This window comes from Vespa mandarinia, chromosome 11, assembly GCF_050613455.1.
Source record: "Vespa mandarinia isolate Hongniang chromosome 11, ASM5061345v1, whole genome shotgun sequence".
Classification (NCBI taxonomy): domain Eukaryota; kingdom Metazoa; phylum Arthropoda; class Insecta; order Hymenoptera; family Vespidae; genus Vespa; species Vespa mandarinia.
Window position 1 is genome coordinate 6,747,501 of NC_140820.1, and position 25,636 is coordinate 6,773,136.

At 27.6% G+C, this 25,636-nt stretch overlaps 1 protein-coding gene across 5 annotated transcripts in view; it reads left to right on the forward strand.

Annotated features, from left to right (window-relative positions):
• The window catches only part of MICAL-like (protein), a 61,981-nt gene that overhangs the window by 27,363 nt on the left and 8,982 nt on the right, over positions 1-25,636 (forward strand). For 4 of the 5 annotated variants that reach the window (XM_085660307.1, XM_085660308.1, XM_085660309.1 and 1 more), the window contains 3 exons: positions 2,074-2,410; positions 14,587-14,765; positions 21,628-21,716. In XM_085660307.1, coding sequence (XP_085516433.1) covers positions 2,259-2,410; positions 14,587-14,765; positions 21,628-21,716 — 420 coding nt within the window. In that variant the 5' untranslated portion in view covers positions 2,074-2,258. Of the gene's footprint in view, positions 1-2,073; positions 2,411-14,586; positions 14,766-21,627; positions 21,717-25,636 lie in introns of those variants that run through there. The other variant, XM_035886195.2, reaches the window with a different exon arrangement.

The following is a 25,636-nucleotide window of genomic DNA, read 5'->3' on the forward strand; positions in this document are numbered from 1 at the left end:
CTATTAATAAATAAAAGAAAAAAGACGAAAAAAAAAGACAAAATCAACATGTGAGACAAGACACGATTAAAATCTTTCAGAAAATCTAATTCGTCATGAATTCTTATGTCGATCGTAAATTAACGAAATATTTTAATGTTCGATGTATCAGAACGATTGTTACTAGCCAAGCAAGAAAGACGTATTTCTATATACTTGAAATGAATTAGGATTATAAAAGTAACTCGTTTGAAGAATGAAAGCGAAAGAAATGGCGAACATTATATTGACGTGTCGTGTGTGGATCGATCGATCGATCGATCGATCGTATATACAAACATGTTGTCCAATCGCTCTCTTTCTTATCTGACTTATCTCAAAACTAGAACTTCGAGAAATGATTTTACTCCTATTTCTTTCTTTCTCTTTCTCTTTCTCTCTTTCTCTCTTTCTCTCTTTCTCTCTTTCTCTCTACGAAACGATATTACGAGCAATGATAGCGACCAAGTACCAATTGCACGCTTCACGCTTGAGCCGTTACATATTTTACACGACACAAGTTGTGCTCCTACTTTCACGTTCGACAAAACGTCTTAGACAACTCTTTTTTCGTTTTCTTTTTTCTTCTTTTTTTTTTTTTTTTTCTTTTTTTTCCTTTTTCTTTTTTATTCGATCTAACTAACGACATGATTTGCAATCGTAATATAAATGAATTAACGCGAAGCAATACTTTCATACAAAACTGCTATATGTACATGTATGTATGTATATATATATATATATATACACATATACAGAGTGTTCTAGTAACAATGATACAATAAAGTCAGAAATGATACCTCGTGAAAAAATAATTCGAAAATGTAGGATATAGTCTTTGTGTACGAGTATTCAGTTTTCAGAGAGACAACTTTTAAAACATCTTTTTGAAGAATTTGAAAAAGTAGAAAATAATCGCAATACATTATGTACACAAGTACGTTAAATGATGTACGTGATGATTTTATTTATAGAACATGTGATTATGTATACGGTATCGTGTCCTGGTTGTGGAAAAATTTGGATTTCTGAACTAATAAAATTAATTTTTGAAAAAAAAAAAGAAAAAAAAAACAAAAAGAAAGAAACTAATACATAGTCTCAATGTTATTTGTTAAATCAAATATCGTAATAAGGCTAACTAATCAACAGCACGATATTAACGACATAATGACAGGAAGCGGATAATGATATTGCTACACGCGTTTGCGTATACATATAATATGTATATACAGAGTGTTCTCAACGAGAAATGTCCAATCGGATTATAGTGCTATTTTTGAAAAACGTTAGGATAGATCAGTTTTGTTTTTGAGGGCGATAGGTCCTTATAAATTCAGCTTTGAAAAATTTTTAATGAAAATAGAAGTCAAAAATCATTTGAAAGGTCTTTTAATTATCTTTACAATACTGCTTTTTTGTCTTTTTTTTTTTTTTTCGAGTCAATAATTCCTAGAAAAATGTGTTTTAAAGTTTAAAGTACAATAAAATGTAAATTAAAAGTTTTAAAAATAATTTTTATTTTATTACATATTCAAAATGTTCACCGTCCATCCTCTCCACGCAATAATACATTAATACAATACTCTGCATGCAATAATATATTAATACGATAATATAATTTTTATGTAGTCTAATATGCTTTTATTATACTTGTTTTTATCAAAGAAAAGAGTTACTTAGAATAAGATGATTAAAAAATTAAGATTTAAAAATTTTTTTTTTTTCTTTTTTTCTTTTTTTTCTTTCTTTTTTTCATTTTAACATTGAAGCTAACTATGGGGCTTCTATTTTTATCATATACGTAGATTTGATTTTTTCGGGAAGGAAAAAACAAACTTATATTTGTTAGTATTTGTAATAATTATGATTATAATCATTATGAAATAGAAAATCTGAAATCCGTCATTTTTATGTAGATTCGATAATAGTTTTATAATTTTTAAATATTTGTAGATAATTGTTAAATATTCATCGATCAACGTTATCGATTTAATATACCTTCTTCTTATCTTTCTTTGTTTGTTTTTAAATGTTTTTTTCTTTTCTTTTCAGATTTTAACAAATTATACTGGACAAAGATTGACGAAGGAAAGAAGAAGAAAAAGAATATATATTAAGAAGATATTTTATCAATTTTTCGTTTTTATCACAACGAGAACTTATCTGTGAGAACGCACGTGACACAGCGTGTTTCTAGAAGAAATCACTTAGGAAAAGCATTGAAGGAGGAAGTCAAAATGAGCGAAAAACGTGGTACGAAAGCTCTCGAGCTCTGGTGCAGACGAATAACCGAGGGTTATCCGGGTGTAAACGTACAGAACATGACCACCTCGTGGCGAGATGGGCTCGCATTTTGCGCCATGATTCATCACTTTCGTCCCGACCTCATGTGAGTACTCACATTCATGAAAATATAACATTCTCGTATCTCCAGCAAAATTTCTTTCTGCCGTCTGATTTTTATCGTAAACATAATTTCGAGATTTTGCTTAAAAAAAAAAAAAAAAAAAAGTTAAAGGAAGGTAAAACGTCATTTTGATGAAAAATATGAATGCATAATGAACGAATGCGGTCTGATATAATTATTTAATGAATTTTTTATTACAACAATTAATTAATAACTAATTTTGTTATATTTGTTATTGATGGTTTTATTATTCAAGAAAAAAAATATAAATAAATAAAAAGTAAAAACGATATGATTTAGTGGATGCCACTTTGATAAAGAATAGATAATATAATTTTACAAATTTATTCAATTAATTATAATAATAACATTGAATTACTTATAATAATAATTAATATATAATAAAAATTATGATCTATTGTCAATTGAAAATATTAATTGATCATTTATTACAACAATTAACTAGATATTAGTTCTGTCGTATTCGTTATTGATCGACTTGTGATTTAAAAAAGAAAAAAAGAGTAAAAAACGATATGATTTAGACGCCATTTTGATATAGTATATGAATACGTGATATAATTGACGCGAATTACTTAGAATGTATAATAAAATTCTGATAGATTGTCACTAATAAATATCGCCGAATAACTTATTACAACAATTAACGGAACTTAATTCTATTATATTTATTATTAATCGAGTTCTTACTTAAAAAAAGAAAAGAAAAAAAAACAGGAAAAAAGAAATGATGACAAACACGCTATTTTGACAAAATATTTTATCGTATAATATAATTAACGAAGTCCTATTAATTTTAACAATGAAATCATGATTGATTGCCAGATAAAAAACCAATAATAATAATAATAATAATAATAATAATAATAATAATAATAATTTATTACTCATAATAATTAAATGAAAATTATTATTATTAATTAATTATCGATAATTTGATAAATCTATATATGAAGAAGGAATAAAAAGATGGTTGTCAAAATTTGTAGAAATGAATTGGTTGAGAGGGGAATGGGGAAAGAGGGGTAGGGTAAGGAGTGGGAATGGATCAGAAACCACAGTAACGAAAATAAAATAATTCCTTATCGGTATAAACTTCGTTGTAAAGTCGTTGATCGCAAATATCCGAAGCCCAAACGGATTACATCGAGTCGAACGTAAGTACGATGATTCATCATTTTTGTGCTGACCTCGTACGTTTGTGTTACGATGACCCTGACTACTGTCTTCTTCGTACGGAGGACGGACGAGTCAGCAACCGCGCATGATGTGCAAAATGCAGAACGGCTTCGACCTTTCCTTTATCGAACTAACATATGTATATCTACCATCACTACTACCACCACTATCACCTTTTACGACTTGATAACAGACCTAAAGCTTGTTTTCCAAGGCTATTTTTCCAATGATCTTCTTATGCATCATTCACTTCTATTTTTATGTAAAAGATAATATCGAGTGAGTGAGTGAGTGAGTGAGTGAGTAAGGGTGAGAGGGGAGCGGAGGGGGGAGGGGGGGAGAGAGAGAGAGAGAGTATTTATTCCAGGAAATGTCGATCGACGTTCTGATTTCATTGAAAATTCAAGATGACAATTCGAAACTCAAAATACATTTTTCATGTTTTTACTATTACGGAAAAGTTTAGAATAATATCTTGGAATATAATGATATTTATGACGAAAGGATTTTAAAAAAGACAATCGATTCTTATTCGAAGTTGTTATCTAATTCGATATACACTTATGGTTATCACATGAAATATAAATATAAATAAATCATGATAATGGTCTATCAATCATTCTTGTATTCTTCCTTATGGGGATGATGAAATAAGAGAAAAAGAGAAAGAGAGAGAAAAAGGAAAAGAAAGATATACATACATATATATATATATATATATATATATATATATATACATACGTATACATACATATATACATATACATACATATATATGTATATATAGATAGAGACAGATCGATACAGCCTAGAGCATGACGACTTTAGGGCGCCGCCGGTCAATGACATTCGAACTCTACTTCTTCTATTATTTGTAAGTTACCTTTTTTATTTCCTTTATTTTACTATCTTCTCTCTCTTTCTCTCTCTCTCTCTCTCTCTCTATTTTATTTAAAAAAAATTTTTTTCTTCTTTCTTTCTTTTTTTTTTTTTTTTTTTTTTTTTTTTTTTTGTCTCTTCTTTACAACACCTGTACGTTTATCTATTTATCAAATACACATCTATCAAGGCGTTCATAGTCCAATGAAAAGTTCATAGTTCGTATTATATATAGTCGAGAAATATATAAAACAAAATAAGACAAAAATTGGAAAAGGAGAAAAATAAAAAATATATATGGCTATCGAGCATTGATTAGAAGCTGGATGAACGTGTTTGAAACGATCTAGAGATTTTTTCTTTTTCCTCTTTTTTCTTTTTTTCTTCTTTTTCAACGTTTCGAATCCACTCCCATTACTAAACTCAACTCGTCTTCGTTCAGTATTCGTCTCTCTCTCTCTCTCTCTCTCTCTCTCTCTCTCTCTCTCTCTCTCTCTCTCTCTCTCTCTCTCTCTCTCTCTCTCTCTCTCTCTCTCTCTCTCTCTCTCTCTCTCTCTCACTCTTTCAAACGTATGCACGTATATACGTATGCATACAGAGTAAATTCAAGCGGTGGTAGAATTCTATCGAGGAAATTTCAATTTCCTGAATCTAATCGTTAGAAAGCAAACGGATATCCTTCGTATTGCGTGCACGTGCATTCGTCGTTTTTCTGTCCTGATCAAAATTGAAAAGTTCGATTGAAAAAGAGACATTTTTTCCCTATGGAGTAACCTTTTACCTTAAATTATGTCTATACGCAAAGATATTATCCATTTATAAGTTGTTACGAAAAAATTACTTGAAAATAATTTATTTCGATGTGAAGAAGATCTAAAACGTTGGAAAGATTTAAGAAGATTAATCGAAATAAAAAAAGAATAATATGATCGTGATAAACGACAGTGATTTTAAAGTATCAATTTTATTTTATCCCTTGTATTTTTGTTTCTTGTATTGTAGGTTTTTTTTTTAATTTTCTTTTTTGTCCTCTTTAATCAATATAATATTTAATACTCTCCAAGGTAATCGCTGGTGTTCAATAAAAAAAAACACAAAAGTTAAAGATGATAGTAACGCGATTTTGTTTATTTTTCGATTTATTAACATATTTTTTTAATAACAATATTTTCGATAGCAATAGTTTTTCTTTGTTTTTTCTACAGTAGCATTGAATGGTTTCTTTGATCTTATCTCTTGTAAAAAAAAAATCTCTTAAAAAATTAAATAAATCAAATTATTATAATAACAAAGTAATCTTATAGCAAAAATAAAATTATTACATAGATCAATAAGAGTGAAAACGTTAAACACTTATATATATAAAAAAAAGAAAAAAACAGATATTTTCATAGAAATTTTTACATTTTCTTTACAGTCCCATTTTACGTCCAACGTCTCAATTTTCTGTTCGTTGAAATAAATTATTTTCTTTTCTGTTCTTTTTTTTTTTCTGCTTCTCCATGACCAGTGATTTGTTTGTTCTTTCTGAGATTCCTTGAAGCTCCATCAATGGAAGACAAAAAATGGGGAGAATAATATTTTTCGATGAAAGAAGGAGGGATGTGGAAAATGGTGGTGGGGGGGGGTAGGAGAAGGTTAGGTAGCTCGAACGTAGAAAGATTTATTTCTCCTCAATTATTCATGAAGTACGCGAAGGTATTAACAAAAAGAGAGAGAGAGAGAGAGAGAGAACGAACTCTTTCGGAATTTTTGAACTACCTTTCAAACATTTATTTCGTAATCTGACAGAGTGCCGGCACTGTTGTTTCTTTTTGGCGTCATGTTTATAAAATATAATAATCTTTTTTTTTTTTTTTTGTTTGTATTAAACCCGGATTTTTCGGAATTTCAATGGGTTCTGCTTAATTCCGAAAGAATAGAAATCATTCGATATGATGAATCGAATTTATTTATTTCAAAAAATATAAAATCGATCAATCGCGTGTGTATCTCATCATGACGAGAATTAAAAAAAAAAAACGATTTAAAAAATCCTTTTGGTTGCTGATTGGAAAATCAAATGGGTGGAGCGGGGAAGAGGTGGGGAACGCGTTTGACATACCATGATTGCAATCTGTAACATAAATCTATGACATAGAAGGGCGCGGAACTATGGACTACGCCTTTGACTACATGAGGGCTACATTAGATCACGCTAACGTTAGATCGCATGACTAACGATCTATATTCTCTCTCTCTTTCTGTCTCTGTCTCTCTCTCTCTCTCTCTCTCTCTCTCTCTCTCTCTCTCTCTCTCTCGCGCGCGCGCGCGCGCGTGTGCGTTCCTCCCTGACTATTCGTCGTTAATTATCGTGCTTTTCACAAGACTCTCTATTCTGTTCTAGGTAATCCACTTAAAAACATACTTTTTCATGTTTATGTTTTTGTTTGTGTTTGTATTCACATATAGCCTATTAAAAAATGCAAAATAATATATATATATATATATAACTATAATATTTATAATAACTATATATGTATATATATATATATATATGTATATATAATATAAATATATATATATATATATATATATATATATATAACATGTCTTATACGAAATATAAATATTATTATTTATAGAAAATATATAATATATACAAAACATATGTTTATATTTTTTGCATAATGTATGTCATTGTATAGTATTACACACACACACGCGCGCGCGCGAACACATACATACACACAGTACAGTATTATATATGTCTATCTGTAAATATTCGAAAAAATATTTCGCGATTGACTGAAGTTACAAGAAATGTTTATTAAGAAAATTTTCTACCGCTCTGAGTTTAGCTACGAAGTGTATGAAATTTTAGTAAAATTTTCTTTTCTCTTTTTTTTTTTTCTTTTTTTCTTTTCCTTTTTTTTTTCTTTTTTTGTTTCTTTCTTTTTGCATATTTACATTGTAACAATAATTTGCAATCAAAATCGTCTTAACGGAATCTTAATGAACGACTAACAGATTCATACTTCATTTTATACAAATACATTGTTTACAAATTAAGTGGTCGTATATTTTGACAAGTTGAAGGTCAGTGATCCTATTCGACGTAACCGACTTCAAAATATTCCATAATTTGACGATTGTTTATTACAAATCGTGATATAGAGAAGTAATTTATTTAATACTTAATATATTGTTTATCTTGCAAATGATACGTAACTAAACTTTGAATTTCAATGCTTCCATAACTCGATTGAGATATCGATGAAAATTTACATCGTAAGTGCTAGTTCGTGATTCGTATCGATTGTAGAACTTTTCTTTGTCCTTAAAATATCGATTTCCATTCTCAAAATTGATTACGTATTTTAACAACAAACGCCTTCTAAAATGGCTTTCATATAATGGCTGTAATACATATTAAATTTTCTCCGTTTGAAAGAACTTCGAAACGTTTTTTTACGAAACTAAATAGGATCGAAGATATTTAGTTATACAGTTTTAAATAAGACACTCGGTATAATGTATGTGCAACGAAAATGATTTTACATGCTTCTTTTGTGTGCGCGCACGCACGCGTATGTGTTTGTGTGTGTGAAATAAGATACCGTTAGAAAAATTGTAGGTTTTGAATTAAAAAGAAAAGGAAAAAAAAAAGTTCGACATTGAAATAACCTCGGAAACGTCTACCGAATCAGAAATTCTACTATGTTTGCTCTCATCACCCTCTCATTCCCTTTTTCTTGAACTTTGAAAAAAGCATTATTTTAAAGAATAAATTAAGTGCCTCAATTAAAAAAAAAAAACACCCCGTATATTGTTTATCGTCATATATAAATCGTCCGTGTATATACTTTATGACGAGGGTTGCTATTTATTATTAGATCAGTATTATTTTAAATATTTTTCTTTTGTTATTTTAAATAAATTATGATTTATATTGAAAAACGTTTAATATAATAAACGACGTAAACACTGTCCTAAGAATTAATTATTTATATACACTGATCATTTGTTTTGCGAAATATTTACCAATGATTAATAAAATAAAAAATAAAAAACCGACCGAAATAAATATCAAAGGCCATTTTTTCGTAAAATGATGACGTAGAATTTATGGTGAATAATTTCGAATGAAAATTATTCGTGAGATACGTTTGGCGAAGGTTGTGAGGTTGTCATTGAGGATTTTTTCGAAAAAAAAAGAAAGAAAAAAAAGTAAATAAATAAATACAAAAATAATAAAAAAAAATAGGGGGAAATTTATCGGTATCATTTTTCACCCTGGTAAACCTCATTCCGCTTTTTTGTAATCGATCGGGAAACAGAGCATGATGAGAGGAGCCGTGCACCCCTCAATGATCAAGAGAAGCAAACTACGCTCTACGATGTATGTATTGTATGTATGCATGCGCGAGCACGCTCACGAAATCTCTCGGATCTTTTTTATTTTCCTTTTTCCTTTTTTTTTGCTTTTTTCTTTTCATTTTTTTTCTATTTTTTTCCTTTGCTGGTTGATTAATGGCCTTTTATTGGAGAACAACAAGAAAATTCATATCGCTAGATTCCATTGTTCTCGGATTATTATCTTTTTCTTTTTCTTTTTTTGTTTGTTTTTTTTTTCTTTCTTTTTTTTGGACAATATTTCTTAACCTTAATAAAGTGTATTAGAGACTTATTAAGACTAATTATATTAGAGACTTATGTTTTTTATTATTAATAAAAAGAAAAAGATACAAATAAAATAAAAAGAGTGTGCGAGGGATTGCAAATAAATTGAAACGTTTGAATTTTGTCGAATTACCGATAAGTTTTTTTTTTTTTTTTTTTTTTTTTTTTTTTTTTTTACAAAAAAGAAAATTTCATTCATTCTTTTGAATGAAAAGAATGAAAAAACACATTCTTTTTATTTTTTTCTTTTCTTATTTCTTTTTTTTATTTTTTATTTTAAACAAATATATATCATAAACGTATTACGTATCTATCCAATTTGTTTCGGCAATCCCCAATGTAACCTTTAAATTTCATCTCTCAAAAGGAAGGTTCCAGGCTTTTTATGATGGCATTTTCGATTGGCCAGAAGGGAACACACCTGTTCAGTGTTTCACTTTCACCTGGAAGACTCGTTCGTCGAAGAAATTCTCACGCGATGATTCTCTTTCTTCCTGAATCCCTTTTGCCGAGGAGTTGGTTCTCGATGTATCATTTCTGATGTCTTTATCGCTCGGTACGATCTCACTTTCGAATTTATCCTTGTCCTTGGTGGTTAAGATTACAAAAAAAAAAAAAGAATCAAGAAAAAAGGAAAAAAAAAGAAAAAGGTAAAAAAATACACGTGCGAAATTCGTACGAACGAAAAGATTTTTTTTTCTTATATTTAATTTCAATATCTTGACAATAAAAAAAAATTTTGACTTTCATTTATTTTATCAATATTATTTTTATTAATTAATAAGTGAGTACTTTCGTTAAATAAATGTTCAGTATATTGTTCAATAAATTCTCAGAATAGTTATTTTATTTAATATTTATAATAATACATCAGTATGTAATATAATTGATCAAGTAAAACTCCGTGTTTGGTTGGCGTTTGAAGATTTTTTTTTCTTTTATATATATTATATATTTATATAGAAAATTCTTATATATATACATATATACATACATATATATATATATATTGACCATCCGTTTGTATTAATCAGTATAATACTTACCAGTTTATATTATCTACTTATTACCTATATTGTTATATTACCTATAAAATATTTACAAATATCGATCCGATAAATAACAATTATAAAAATTCATTATACAAGACACATTATATAAAGACAAACTCATACGAAAAAAAGGAAGAAAAGAGAAGAAAAATATAAAAAGAAGCAACGATTAAAATTGTTTTAAAATTAAAATATTTTATTGAAAAAATAAAATGATTATATTAAATGAAATTAACGTTATCGTTTATACTTAATATTGGAGAGTTGAAAAGAAAAATGGCGATCGGAGAAAGAGAGACAGAGAGGAAGGGAGAGAGAGGGAGAGAGAGAGAGAGAGAGAGAGAGAGAGAGAGAGAGAAAGAGAGAGGGAGAGAGAAAAGAGCTTTTTGCTCGAGCAATAAACGACAAGAAAAACGATAGAAAGACAGGGCTGGTTGGGGGCGGACAGGATGGAGTGTGGGACGGAGGGGGTAGGGGTGGGTGTGGCGGCACCGGTCTGCTGGACCTCTGAGTCATCGTCTTTCGTCTTTCGTCCCAGACAAGCACGTTCGGGTCGATTGCCAAGAGTCGAAGAGCCGGTTATGCTTGCTACCCACACATACGTATTACATATAAATACACACACACACACACGCACACATGTAAAGACACACGTATAACAGATACATGCGTGTATATATAAATGATATACTACGTAAGTCGAGTTTCTCTGTATGTGTCTCTATATCAGAGAAATTACTCGTCTCCATCGTCTCTTCTTCAAAGCCATTCACCGGTCCCACGTACGCTACTTGAATGCGATATCCTTCGAGATGTTCCTGATTTGAAGCTTAGCCTTTTGTATTCTTTACATTTTTTTTCCCTTTTCTTATCTTTTCTTTTTTCTTTCTTTTTTTCTTTTCCTTTCTTTCTTTCCTTCTTTCTTTCTTTCTTATTTCCTTTGTACGGAAATATGATTAAGAATCTAGTGAGTTTTTATATTAGAAAATAAAAAGAAGAAAAGGAAAAAAGCGGGGATTATTCTTCGTAGAAAGTTGGTGTTCATTGTGAATGATTCGATTGATAATTAATCAATTAATTGATCAAATGATATTTGTTGTACTTTTAAATATTATAATATATAGAATACATTTTTTATTTGTTAAATTCGCATATTTTATATTCTGTATATATATATATATATATATATATATATATATATATATATATATATATATATATATGTATATATACATAAAGAAAGGAAATAATAATATTTATAAGTTAATATAAACCATAATAAACTTTATAATGATATTTAATAATTATTAATAAAAATATAATAGTATATAAACAAAATAATATAATAGTAAATAATAATAAAATGTTATGATTTTTTTTTTCATAATAAAAAAGATGGAATAGTATGTATTAGTCGTTATGTTAATGGAATTATACAAAAGATAAGAAATAGTCGATTGCTTGCTTTTATATAAATATATAATTTTATATAATTAGTGATTAGATTAAGTAAACCTTGTAATGTACATATATGACTTATCGTTTAAAAAATAAAGCATATATATATATATATATATATATATATATATAATATTATCGATATTATTTCTTTAATATTTTCTAATGAAGTATACAAATATATAAAATATTATTTACAATTAAAAAAATTATTATTTACAAATAAAAAAAATATTATTATTGCAAAATTATATAAAAATGAATATTAATAAGACTAAAAATTACAGAATTATTTCTTGACTCACTTAGTATATTTATATCTCATTGTTTTATATATATTTATGTATAATACATTATTATCATTATTTTTTATATTTCATATACATATATACAGACGTCCTGTATATACATATTATTTATAATATATGAGCCGTTTATTTTGAAAATGGTTAAAATCCATTCTTTTTTCTTTTGTCTGTAAATTGTTTAAAAACGAAAATATCACCTAAAATTGTTATTATTATAAACTTTAACTTAATCTCTTTTCTTTTTTTTTTCTCTTGAAAAATGGACTTAGACCGCTTTCAGGATAAACGGTTCATATAACGAGTATTATAGCAATAAAGAAAAAGGAGAGAAAAAAAATAAGATTAGGTACTTTATAAAAAATAAATAATATGGCCAACATTTTGTGATTCTCGAAAGGTCAGCTTTAGTTTCAATATCGTCGGAAAGCAGTTTCAGTATGACAAGTACACGCTTTGCGTCGGAATTCGAGCGTAATCGTCGATCTCTCTGCGTTTTCATCGTTTCCATATGGAGTAGTAGAAAAAGGGATGATTTGGTGGTGTAGGTGGGGTAAGAGGGGGAAAGGGTTTAGAAGGATCATAAAAACGGTCGGAAAAATTTTTGATAGGAAGATGCGACCGTGTAGTGTAGAAGTGAGGTCAAGTGCCAATGTCGAATGTCCTGACGACTTTCGACCTAGAATTTCATGCTCGTTGCTCGGAATGGGCGAGTAATAAGCCACCGGTAACGCATGTATACATACATACATACATGTTTACATGCATACATGCATGCATACATACTTACATGCATACATACATACATACATACATACTTACATGCATGCATGCATACACACATACTTACATGCATGCATACATACATACATACATACTTACATGCATACATACATACATACATACTTACATGCATACATACATATATCGATTTACTTAAAATAGAAACGTTTTTTAGTTATGTGAATAGCAAAGACAAAAGAAAAGAAAATAGAAAGAAAAATAGATTTGGTTATACGTACGAATTCATCTACGTTTAGCCTTTTTTCCTTTTTTAATTTAATTTAACTTAATTTAAATTTTATACTTTTTCTTTTTTAATATTTGTTATTTCGAACCTTTTAATTAAATCATTAATTAATTATCGATTAACGTATTCGGAACGTCGAATTCTAATTTTATCAAACCTCATTTTTCAACACTTCGGTAGCACAGTAAATCAATAATCGATATCTCCACTCGTGTTCTTCAAATTCCATCCACGAATTTGACAAATCATATATTCGTCGCTTTGTGGAATCTCGAACCTCGCCCCTACATGAGAGAGAGAGAGAGAGAGAGAGAGAGAGAGAGAGACCGATCGATATGATTCTACGAACAAGCTACTACCGCATTGATTTCTATGCATCTTTCAGTAATGCTAAGGCTCGTTTTTTTTTTATTATAGCCCTTGTCCGAGCAGTTTCTTTTTGCGGTAGTAGTTACGTAGAAAGTAAATCGAAGAATAATGTTATCGTTTTTCTCTCTCTCTCTCTCTCTCTCTCTCTCTGTCTTTCTCTCTCTTTCTTTCTCTCTCTTTCTCTCTCTTACATACACACACAACACACTCCTTTTTCTTTTTTTCTTCTTTTCTTCTTTTCCTGCTTCTTTTTCTTCACGATAAAATATGCACGTTTTCTCGGAAAATCCTGAAACCGATAAAATGTCATTTCGCGTTGATATAACGTTTCCATTTAATCTCCTTTTATTAACGATTTTCACACTACTCCATGCCGATATTACGTTCGAATATTAGTCGATTTTTTTGTTGACAATGTCAACTAAGATTAGCATTTGGTCGAACCTTGTAGTTATTATTACTTTGGTACGATTGCTTGTGGAGGTATATTTTTGATTAAAAAAAAAAAAAAAAAAAAGAAAGGAACGTCGTTTTAAAACATTGTCGATCAAGGAAAATTTTTTGATGATATATTCTTTTATGATAATAATGTTGTAATGTAGTTATCAATAAGAAAGAAAGATAATATATATTAACAATAATTATAATAATATAATATATGAGGTGAGTATAATAATATTAATATTAATAGTAATAATGATAATAATATCATTAATAAAAAAAGAAAAACGAATTTATGATAATATTAATTAATAACAATATTTATAATAATATTCTAGATGATGATAATAATAATAATAATAATAATAATAATAATAATAATAATAATAATAATATTTTTATATTAATAATATTATGATCACTAAAAATCAATAAAAAGTGAGTTTGTAATAATATTTAATAATATTATTTAATAACAATCTTAGATAATATATGAAATGTTAATAATAATAATAAATAATAATAAAAAAAATAATAATAATAATAAATAATAATAATAATAATAATTGAACGTTGTGAAAAAATGCTTATTGAAGGCTCCGTGAAAAACTCATTTGCACGACGACAGCGACGTCGACGGCGTTAACGTTGTTAATGAATTTAACCTTGATCTCAATCTCCTTTTCTTTTTTTCTTTTTTTTTTTCTTTTTTTCCTCTCTTTTTTTTTTCTTTTTTCTTAACCTTTCGTCTTTATTTCGCAGCGATTTCAACAGCCTTAACAAGGACGACGTCTATGGGAACAACGAGCTGGCATTCAGAATCGCCGAGCAGCATTTAGGAATACCCGCTCTTTTGGATGCCGAAGACATGGCTTCCTGTTCCGTGCCTGATCGATTATCGATTCTAACCTATCTCTCACAATTCTATCAAACCTTCAAAGGTAAGACTTATATGCGATGTCTAACAATTAGAAGAAAAAAAAAAAAACAAATAGAAAATCTATTTTAAAAAAGTTATTCTACGAATTGCTTGAAAATATTTAGAATTAATAGAAAAATTAATTTTATGTTAATCCTTTGTAACGACGTCATATAACCTCTTGCATAATCAATATATATATGTATATATATATATATTTTTTAAATATTATTAAAAATATATTTTTATATAAAATATTAAAATATATTATAAAAATATATTTTAAATCTTATTTCATTTTATTGCTATAAAATTATTTTTTAATACATATACGAAGTTTATTATACATTTTCGAAGTTTATAGGGGGTTAATAAGAATAATAATAATAATAATAATAATAATAATAATAATAATAATAATAATAATAATAATAATAATAATTAAAGAAAAAAATAAAAAAGAAAAAGATGAAGTAAATATTACAAAGAAATATGCATGCCGATCAATAGATAATTCGTTAAAGAACTCTCGACGTTTTATTGGAATCCTGAGACAGTGGTGTAGTATTCATTGTTCATGCATGTAAATTATTAATCGATTTATCCAATGGAAGTAAATAGCTCCGTCGACATCAAACTCATAAATTTTTGTAATTTTTTTAATATAACTTGAATTAGATCTTGTTTTCCTTTTTGTTCTTTTTCTTCTTATTATTATTATTTTTATTATTATTTTTATATATATATATATTTTTATATTTATATACATATATATTTATATTTTTTTATATATTTATTATATATTTTATATTTATATATATATATTTATTTATTTATATTTATATGTATATATATATAATATTAATTATTGTTTTAATCTTTTTCTTTTGATCTTTTTTTTTGTTACATATACACACGTTTTACATATCCCAATAATAACTAATTTACTAGTGATATTTATCTTTTCAGTCGACTTTAAAACTAATAACGAAACTTTTCCTTACGTATAGACGGAAGAAATATGGACGAACTTTCGAGTATAAACGAATCAAATATGAAGAAGAGAGAATACAGAAAATAGAAACTAGAAGGAGAAACGAGATGGAAAATTCGAAGTTTATTTCAGAAATACAACTGGTGTTGCTCATGACTGTTCCGCTTTTGAATTTATCTTCTTAGTTTTACATTTGAAAATTGTTTCTATTATCTCTTTCTCTCATTCTTTTTCTCTTTCTCTTTCTCTTTCTCTTTCTCTTTCTCTTTCTCTTTCTCTTTCTCTTTCTCTTTCTCTTTCTCTTTCTAGTTCTCTTTCTCTTTCTCTGCCAACAAAATTATTATATTATGTTCGCTATAGTGTAAACAAAAGATAGTTAGAAACAAGTTCGTATAGTCAGCATCACCCCATGGCACTTGTTAATATTATTTTCCTAATGTAGAAGTTCAGAATTACTAATAGCAAATCAAAGTTTCTCTTTCGCGTATTTGTTCGACCAATCGTATTGTTGCTATTTTCCCTGGCTTACGTCATTGATTAATTTCAACAATAGAAGAAATACAATTGTAGAAAGAATATGCTAAACGTATGTGATATCGATTAATTTAATTTAATTCATTATTAATCATATTTGTCAGTTTAAAGAAAGAAGATTTGCTGATAATTTTCATGTCATTTAATTTGATCTTTCTGACATATTTTGAAAGTCGTTGATCTATACATTAGCATTAAATAGATATTAACTTAATCAACAATTAGTATAACAAATAGAAGTAATAAAAGAAAAAAGAAAAAGAACAAACTTATCAAGGAATTTAATTAATTTAATTATTAATTAAATTTATCAATTTAAAAAAAGAGAAAAAGTAATTTGTTGAAAAATTTCATAACATTTAATTTAGTCCTTCTAACATATTTCGAAAATTGTTGATTCATCCATTGCATAGATGGATACTTAATTGAGAATTAAAATTAATATTCCTAGTATAGCGAATAGAAATAATCATAAAAAAAAGAAAAGAAAAAAATAGAAGAAGAAAGAAGAATTTAAAGTAAGAGAAAAAAAATTTCATAACATTTAATTTGATCATATTTCGAAAGTCGTTAATTCATGCATGGCTTGGATGAATACTCGACTCCAAAATTAGTATTAGTAATTCGTAGTATAGCAAATAAAAGGAAAAGAAAGGAATACAAAAAATAAACTTATGATTTCGAGGAATGTAATTAATTTAATTATTAATTAAATTTATCAATTTAAAGAAAGAGAAAAAAAGAAATGTTATTGAAAAATTTTATGTAACTTAATTTGATCGTTCTGATATATTTTCGAAAATCGTTAATCCATGAATGAAATAGATAGATACTTGAACGAAAATGAAAATTATTATCCGTAGTAGAGTAATTTCTTGCACGTATGCGTATTGCCTTGTAGCGAGAATCGAGTTGTCTATCCGTCACGTACAATTTTAGTGGTAGGCCATTCGTGGTTGGTGCTGTTGCGCTACGTCCGATCGACGGACGTGACGTTTGAAACGTCGCATTGAGTTAACGTCTTGTCGTGACTAAATAGGCCAAATAGGTTGCAGCGTTTCAGGAGAGAAGATGGTACGTCGTGCAACGTGCACTATCCATCTTTGATTATACAGGATGCTTAACCTAATTTCATTGACAATATAATAGCCACTTCGTTTATAATACATCGTTGTTTTGATTATATTAAAAAAAAAAAAAAAAAAAAAAAAATAGGAAGAAAGAAATGTCAAAGAAAAATATTAATTGATTGATTTAAAGAGGACGATATTTTTATTGAGATATAATTTTTTTTTTTTTTTTTTTTTTCGCTTTATTTTTCGAGACTTCATCCATCGGTATTTCTTTGTTTTAATTGATCTATATTTTTATTATCATAGAATTTTGTAGCTTGTAAAAGTAGGAATTTAATGATATTCATTTTTTCTTCAGGTTTTTCTTTTTCATTAACTTCGATAAAGTTTGATTACGATATATTTTTGGATACGTTTAAAGAATAATTTTTTTTTATAGATAAATAAGACACTATCGTCTTAGTTCTCGAATTCGAAATGTATTAAAGTTAATTAGAATTATTTCAAATATCTCTTTTAATATAATAATATCGCGATAAATACAATAAACGACATTTTTTCTTGTTCAAGGTCATCCGAGAAAGTACGAATTCATATTGGTAAATCTTTTTTTGCGTATATACAGCAACAATGTGATAATAAAAATATGTCCACTCATCGATAATCTTGAAATTTCAAAAATATTTTGTCATTAATCAATACATCGTTGGATTTCTATAAAACAGTTTCTTTCGTTAATATTTTTTCGTATCATATTTAAAGTATCACCTTGTATAATGGAGAGAAAAAAAAAGAAACTAAGAGAAAAGATTGTTTTAATATTAAATACATTAAAAAATCGAAAAAACGTGAGCTAGAAAATATTTCGTAATAATTTGTTTCAAAGAGAAATTTTGTGTATTCAAACGTAGATTTAGAATTTGATAACGCAGTCTTTGAATATTTTCTATTAAAAAATTAATTGTTAGAGATTAAGTATAAGTTACATTATAAGTATATGGTATAGTTAATATTAGTACAAATTATACGTAAAAGTTTTGTGTTATATGATATTAATTTCTTCTTTTTTTTTCTTTTTCTTTCTTTTTTAAACAAAACAAAATTAGTTTGCAGAGAATTAACGTAATAAAATTTTTCTTTATTAAAAATTTTCGATCATCAAACCGATCATATTCAACAATCGTATGCCATACGTTTATTCTTATTTTAATTAATTTTTTCGTACGAATTACAGCATATGATAATAAATTTCATTAACGTTAGAAATGTTCGTTTATTCAAAATCATAATCTACGTTTATTATTATCACTTCTTTTTTTAATTTCAATTTAATTTAATTTAATTTAATTTATTTTTTCATATAAATGACAATATGCATAGAATGATAAAGTTCTTCATCGTTAGAAATTTACGACTAGTCGAATCGAGAATATGCAAAGTCATAATCTATGTTTATTATTATTATTATTATTATTATTATTATTATTATTATTATTATTATTATTATATTATTATTATTCCTTTTTTGTTTTTAATTTATTTTTTCATGCGAATGAAAGTGCGCATAGAATGATAAAGTTCGTCGTTATAAATTTACGATGGAGTCGAGAATATTCAATGTTAAAATCTACGTTTATTATTATTCTTTTTCTTCTTTCTTTTCCAGTTAAAAATTTTTTTTTCTTTTCCATACAAATTACAGTACTCTCAGTATATACAAATATATTTATAAATAGAACGTTGGTGAATTACTAGCTTACTTTCTCCCTTTCATGATGATGCACTTGAGAATTGCCTATATATATATTTATATTTATATTTGTATATGTGCACGCATCTGTGTATATACATATTATATATATATATATATATATATATATATATATATATATATATATATATATATGAATATATATGTGTGCAACTTCCATTGTTTCTCGCAGATTGACGTCTCTCATGCAGTTTCCTCTGTCGTTAAGATTAATCCCTCATTCTCTTGAACCAGCTCGTTCGAGATAATGAACGCCACGGAGAAAAGAATGGCCCTTTCTTGTTCTTTTTTCGTACAAGAGCCGTGCGTCAAAATCCACGAAGAAGAAAATCGTGAAAGACAAAACACGCTCGCGGAATTAATTACTCACATTTTTTCTCTCTTCGTTTTCTTTTGTTTTTTTTTTCTGTATTTTTTTTTTTGCGCTCTTTCGTATTCGATGAACAAACGTACGAACGAACGAAAGGAAAAAAGAGAAAAAAAATTCTTACGTTGGAAAGTTCTACGATAACATAGAAAGTTCCTTGAATGATGAACGTTTATCCGGTCTTTTCTTTTTTTTTTTTTTTCTTTTTTTCTTTTCTTCTTTTTTCTTTTTTTTCTTTTTTTTTTTTTTTTTTTTTTTTTTTGAACTTTAATTTATTACGACTATTTAAAAAACGATGATAAACAAGTACGACTCTATAAACTCACGAGAAAGTTTCTTTCGCAAAAAGATGTCTCTGATTTCTCGTCCAAAGAACAAATTTGCTTCTTGACTTATTAATAAGCTCGTGGCAAATAAAGTTGCTGAAATTCTTTATGAGTGTCCTTGTTAGGTGATAATTAAGTTCTTATTAGTACATATTGATACGCGTATATATATATATATATATATATATATATATATTTAATAGTATACAGAAATATACGTATAGGATGACTTTAAAAGCTTGAACGGCCACTTGTTGAGTTCTCCACAGATTTCTATTCATTTTGTTCGAATTTCTCGTTTTCTCTCTCTCTCTCTCCCCCTCCCTCTCTTCCTTTTTCTTTCCTTTTTATTTGCCCTTAGATTCAAAAATATGTACTTACGTTAAACGATACATAGTATTTTCTAGACACTTGTTGAATCGCCTTGTTGTTATCGTACGTCTAGATCATGAAATTTACATTGTGTTCTATCTCTCTCTCTCTCTCTCTCTCTCTCTCCCTCTCTTCTCTCTCTCTCCCCTCTCTCTCTCTCGCTCTCTTTTTTTCTTCATCGAGGACAGGAAAATGTAACTACGTATTATTTTCAATATCACGATCCAATTTCCTCTAGCGTTCCGTGTTTGCGACGAAAACAACAATGACAAAAGATCAAAGCGAGGTGACAACCATAAAGTCAACATTCAATCGTTATAATATCTTTCATTTGTATTCATAACAACGAGCTCTCTTTGCATTTTTGCTATACTTTAATCTCATTTTTCTCAATACGTTCGATATACGACACGTTACATGGCAATAATCTCGTTGGTGGTGTTACATTTTATCAGATATAGAAAATGTTCTCGTATTTATAAAAGAGAGAAAGAGAAAGAGAGACAAGAAGACAGATATGACGATTAACGATCGAATTTATGTTTAATAATATGTCGAGTCTTCGGAACATATGTATGTATATAAATGTAACTCGTTGGTGAAATTAAATTTCCTGCCTGTCAAAGTTTATGAGTAATTGCGAAACTCAGCTGGCAGACGGGAGTATATACTTTTAAGATTCTCAATTAACATATTGCTGTATGCTGCTATGTCTGTCGTCATTATGTATGTATACTAAGAGAAAAGGGAGAAATGCGGAGGCATTGGGAAAGAGAGAGAAAGAGAGTGTGTGTGTGTATGTATTATGAGTGTGTATAAGAGAGAGTTGACATTTTGAATCGTTAAAATATCGTTTATTATTTTGCTGACATTTATTAATATTTATCAATATTGTTTCATCTCTTTTCACAGTTATTATAGATAACAGATGTTGAAAATTAATTATAAATTATTATATTTATAACGTTATATTCCATCCGTTGTTCTATAATCGAAGAATTTAATATCACATTTAAAAATACTTCTGTTTTCTATGAGTGTCATGTTTTTATGATAATTATTTTAACGAATTTTTAATTGTAACATTTAATAACGTTTATCAATATCGTTTCATATCTGTTCAATCTTATGATTATTCGATCTTATTATTAATGGAAATGAAATTACGAATTATTTAATTTTATTGGAATTCTTTTTTTTTGCATTAGTATAGTATTTTTATATTTATTCCTTTTTTCTTTTTTTCGATTCTACAAAATATATAATCGGTATTCCAAAAATCGTGAAATTCAAATTTCTCGTTATGAGAAACAATAGTCATTAAGTGCACGATAAAAGAAGAAATGTTGATAAAATAAAAATCTCTAAAATTATTGTTTACGAATAATAATTAATTAATAATGTAAAAATTGAAGATGTATTTAAAGCCAGTTTCAATTTATTTCAGGATCGTCTCCTAGCCGTTTAGCGACGAACAGAACAGTCGAAACAACGGAAGAAAGAATCGCCCCGGTTCCAGAATCACCAAAAGCCAAGGTATCGATACATAGAAGTTTTGAAACAATGCAATTGAATCAGAACATTAGAAATATAAGGAAAAAAGTAATTAAGAATAATAAAAAAAATAACAGACTTTAATTATAACTATAAGGGGAAAAAAAATCTTTCACTTCTCGTAACTTTCTTTTGTCGGTTTTATTTTCTTAATATATTATATATATATTTTTTTTATTTGATTTAATATTTATTATTTAATATTTCGTAGTTATTATTATTATCTTTATTATTATTATTATTAATATTATTATTATTATTATTATTATTATTATTTTATTATTTTATTATTATTGTTGTTATGGTTATTATTATTATTGTTGCGCAGCAACAGGCTTGTGGAGCTCTTATTTATTTATTTATTTTCTTTTTATTTTTTTTAAAGCTTTTGATCAAAGCATCGTTCGAGGAAGCATTTTTTTCTCAATTCTACCAACTTTTTTTACTCGCCGAGCTTAATCATATTATTTATGTACAGGGTATGTTAAAATATTTCGAACAAACTTGAAAAAAAAGAATATTTATTTATTTCTATGTTGAAATATCTATGTTGAAAGTAACGCTGTCCGGATGATCTTCGATTTTTAAATGAAATTAATTCGATTTTTTTCATTAAATATTTCAAATTAGTGTCATTTAATAATCAATAGAAAAAGAAAATTTATACTTGTTTTCTTTCTTTTTGTAACCAACTCTCGTAACTCAAAATTTCGTACAATTCTCTCTAAAAAAAAACAAAAAAGAAAAAAAGAATCTCGTTCTTTTTTTATTTCGTTGTTCATTAATACAACTTTATTTGAAAATTAAGTCGGAATATTTTTGCCCGCCCTGTATATCTCCATTGCGAAATTCTTCATCGCAATCATCAACTCCAAATAATCCAAAATACAAACAAACGGGAACGTATCGTTATAGCGTCACTATACGCCGTTGCTATACGCTGCTGCTTTATATCGTAGCTTTCTTTCTTTTTTCATAATAATTATTATTTAAATAGAAGTAATTGAGATATAGACTCCTACGAGGAATAAAAAGAGGCGGAGGATATTCTCACGTGACCGAGATCAAATTAATGGCGATTGTTTTTTTCTCTTCATTGGTTCTTTTTTTCTTCTTTTTTATTTATTTCATTTCATTCATTACATTTTCTTTCCCCTCTTTTTGTTCATTTTCTATCTTTCGTTTATTTTTTTTTCTTTTTTTTTTTTAAATCATTTTCTTTCTTTGCCTTTTTCTTATCACTCTCTCCTTGTTTTTTCTTCGTTCTTTTTTTTCTCTTCATTTTCTTCCCTCGTCTTTCTATATAATTGTCCTTTCATTTTTTCCCCTTTCTTTCTTTTTTCTTTCTTTGTAAATCACTTTACGTCCTTGTTTTTTTTCTCTGTTTCATTTTCTTTATTTCTTTTCTTCTTTTATTTTTCTTTTCATTTTCTCTTCTTATTTCATTCATCCACACCCCTTCTCGCCAGTATTCATTTCCTTTTCTTTTCATTTTTCTTTCACATTTTCTTCTCGATTGTATCATTTTTCTTGATCGATCGATCAATCGTGTGCCTTTAGAAAGGCAGAAGATTCTTATCTTTCTCACCTTCTTATATATCTCTGTTTCGCAATCAACTGCGTTCCAACATTCGAAGAGAGTATCTGCTCTCGAGAATCTTCTCGATATATAGGTCGTTCATGGGCGCACCCCGATATGATGCATCCGTCTTTCTCTCTCTCTCTCTCTCTCTCTCTCTCTCTCTCTCTCTTTCTCTTTCTCTCTCTTTCTCTTTCTCTCTCTTTCTCTCTCTTTTTCTCTCCTTCTGTTTTTTTCTTTCTCTAGTAATCCGTAAAAGTTCTTCGAAGGAAGAAAAAAAACAAAATAACGCTATGTATTGTGAGGAACATACATACGTTCGCTTCGTATGCAGTTTACCTTGACATCGACTCGTCATTCTTCTTGTAACCATTGCAACAACGAAATGCCATCATCGAGATGCACTTTTGCATAATTCTCTCTCTCTCTCTCTCTCTCTCTCTCTCTCTCTCTCTCTCTCTCTCTCTCTCTCTCTCTCTCTTTTTCTCACTCTTTCTCGTACATTACATTATATATCTCCGAAATACATCGAAATTTCTCTTTCTCTCTCTTTGTCTCTGTCTCTCTCTTTTCTTTTACTTTTTTTATTTTTATCTCTTTCATTATAAATGGGCAATCAAAGACGAGTGGTAACGCGATGAAAGGCCATTAAGCTACTCCATTGGTCATTGTAAAACCATAATGAAATAACGAGTCTCGAATATGTGTCAACGAGTTTCTACCGAAACGAATATTGTACATACTTTCGTACATTCATTCTATCATTCTAGCTTAGTCTCTTTCTCAAAGTGAAATAATACATTCCTATAATGCGTTTTACCGGAACCGTTAATCTTCCGCATAATTTGCGAGAAAATTAATTTTATATTTGAAGGAGGCATATAATATTCATTGTTATACATTGACTCTCTGTGATTCTAATTTACTTTTAAAAATTAAATTAATTCAACAACAAAATTAATCTAATGTTGAATTAACAGATATACAACTTTGAATAGGGAATATTGATCTTTATAATTTTTATACGTTTTGTTTATTTAAAGAAAAAAAAAGTGAGATGTGTAATTTTGAAGTCATAATTAGGACTTTAGCAGATATTGTGTGTGTGTGTGTGTGTGTGATATAAATATTATCAATAGTATTATCACACACAATTATTTTATTTTTAATTCGTGTGTAACAACTAATTTTTTCTTTAATATAATATCTTAGAATAGAATAGTCTAAAGAAATTTTTTTTTCTTTTTCACTACTTTATAATTTTTCAATAGAAATTTCTATTGAATAAAGTATTTCCTTTTTCGTATAAGGATTTATTATGTATCATTTAGTATCTAACAAAGATTCTTATTGATATAATTATATATAGTCATTAATATCTCTTTTTTTTCTTTTTTGCGCTTCAAATTTTTTCTCCTATATTTTTCAATTCTCTTATGTAAAACATATGAAAAAGAAATGCAAATATTTTAAAAAATACTCGACATAAATTATCTTCATCCAGCTAAAAAGTTATATGATGTGACAGGTAGAAAGAAAAATTGTTAAGTAAACGCAATAAAAAAAAAAAAAAAAAAAAAAAAAGAATTATACAAATTTTTATAATTATTAAACAGTATTTTTCTTGTTTATTAAGGTAATATAAATCTTTAATTTGTCGAAAAATACAAATATATAAAATATATAACAAATCAGCATAACCGAATTCATTAATTATGAACGAATGATATAACAAAGAAATGTCAATGATAAGTCGTAGCGAACAGAAAAGAAAAAAGAAAGAAAGAAAAATTGAAATAAGATTAAAATAATACAGATTTATGAGCGTGTGATTTCAAAATTACATAAAAAAAATAAAAAAAAATAAACAATTCAAAAAGTCTAAAGTTGACACTGAATCCAAAGTATATTATAAAAGAATGATATAACTATGAAAAGTCAGCGGTAAGTCGTAGAGGAAGAAAAAAGAAAAGAAAAGAAAAGAAAGAAAGAAAAATTGAAAATAAGATTAAAATAATACAGATGTATGAACGTATATTTTTGATGTTACATAGGGAAAATAAAAGAAAAAAGAAAAGAACTTAAAGAGATTAAAGAGGGTCAAAAATACAATTTATCATTTAAGTGGTAACCTCGTCGAAATTTTCATATTTACCCTCTCAACTGTACAACGCTCGTTTCGTTATCTTATCATGGTTATGGAAAATGGAACAGACATTGTGTCATTCCGAAAGATTTATATAATTTTTACCGTTGGCCATTGTAAAAGTGACTCATCGTTTCCTCACAAGCGTGACTCTCAATGTCCACGTTGTTGTTCTCG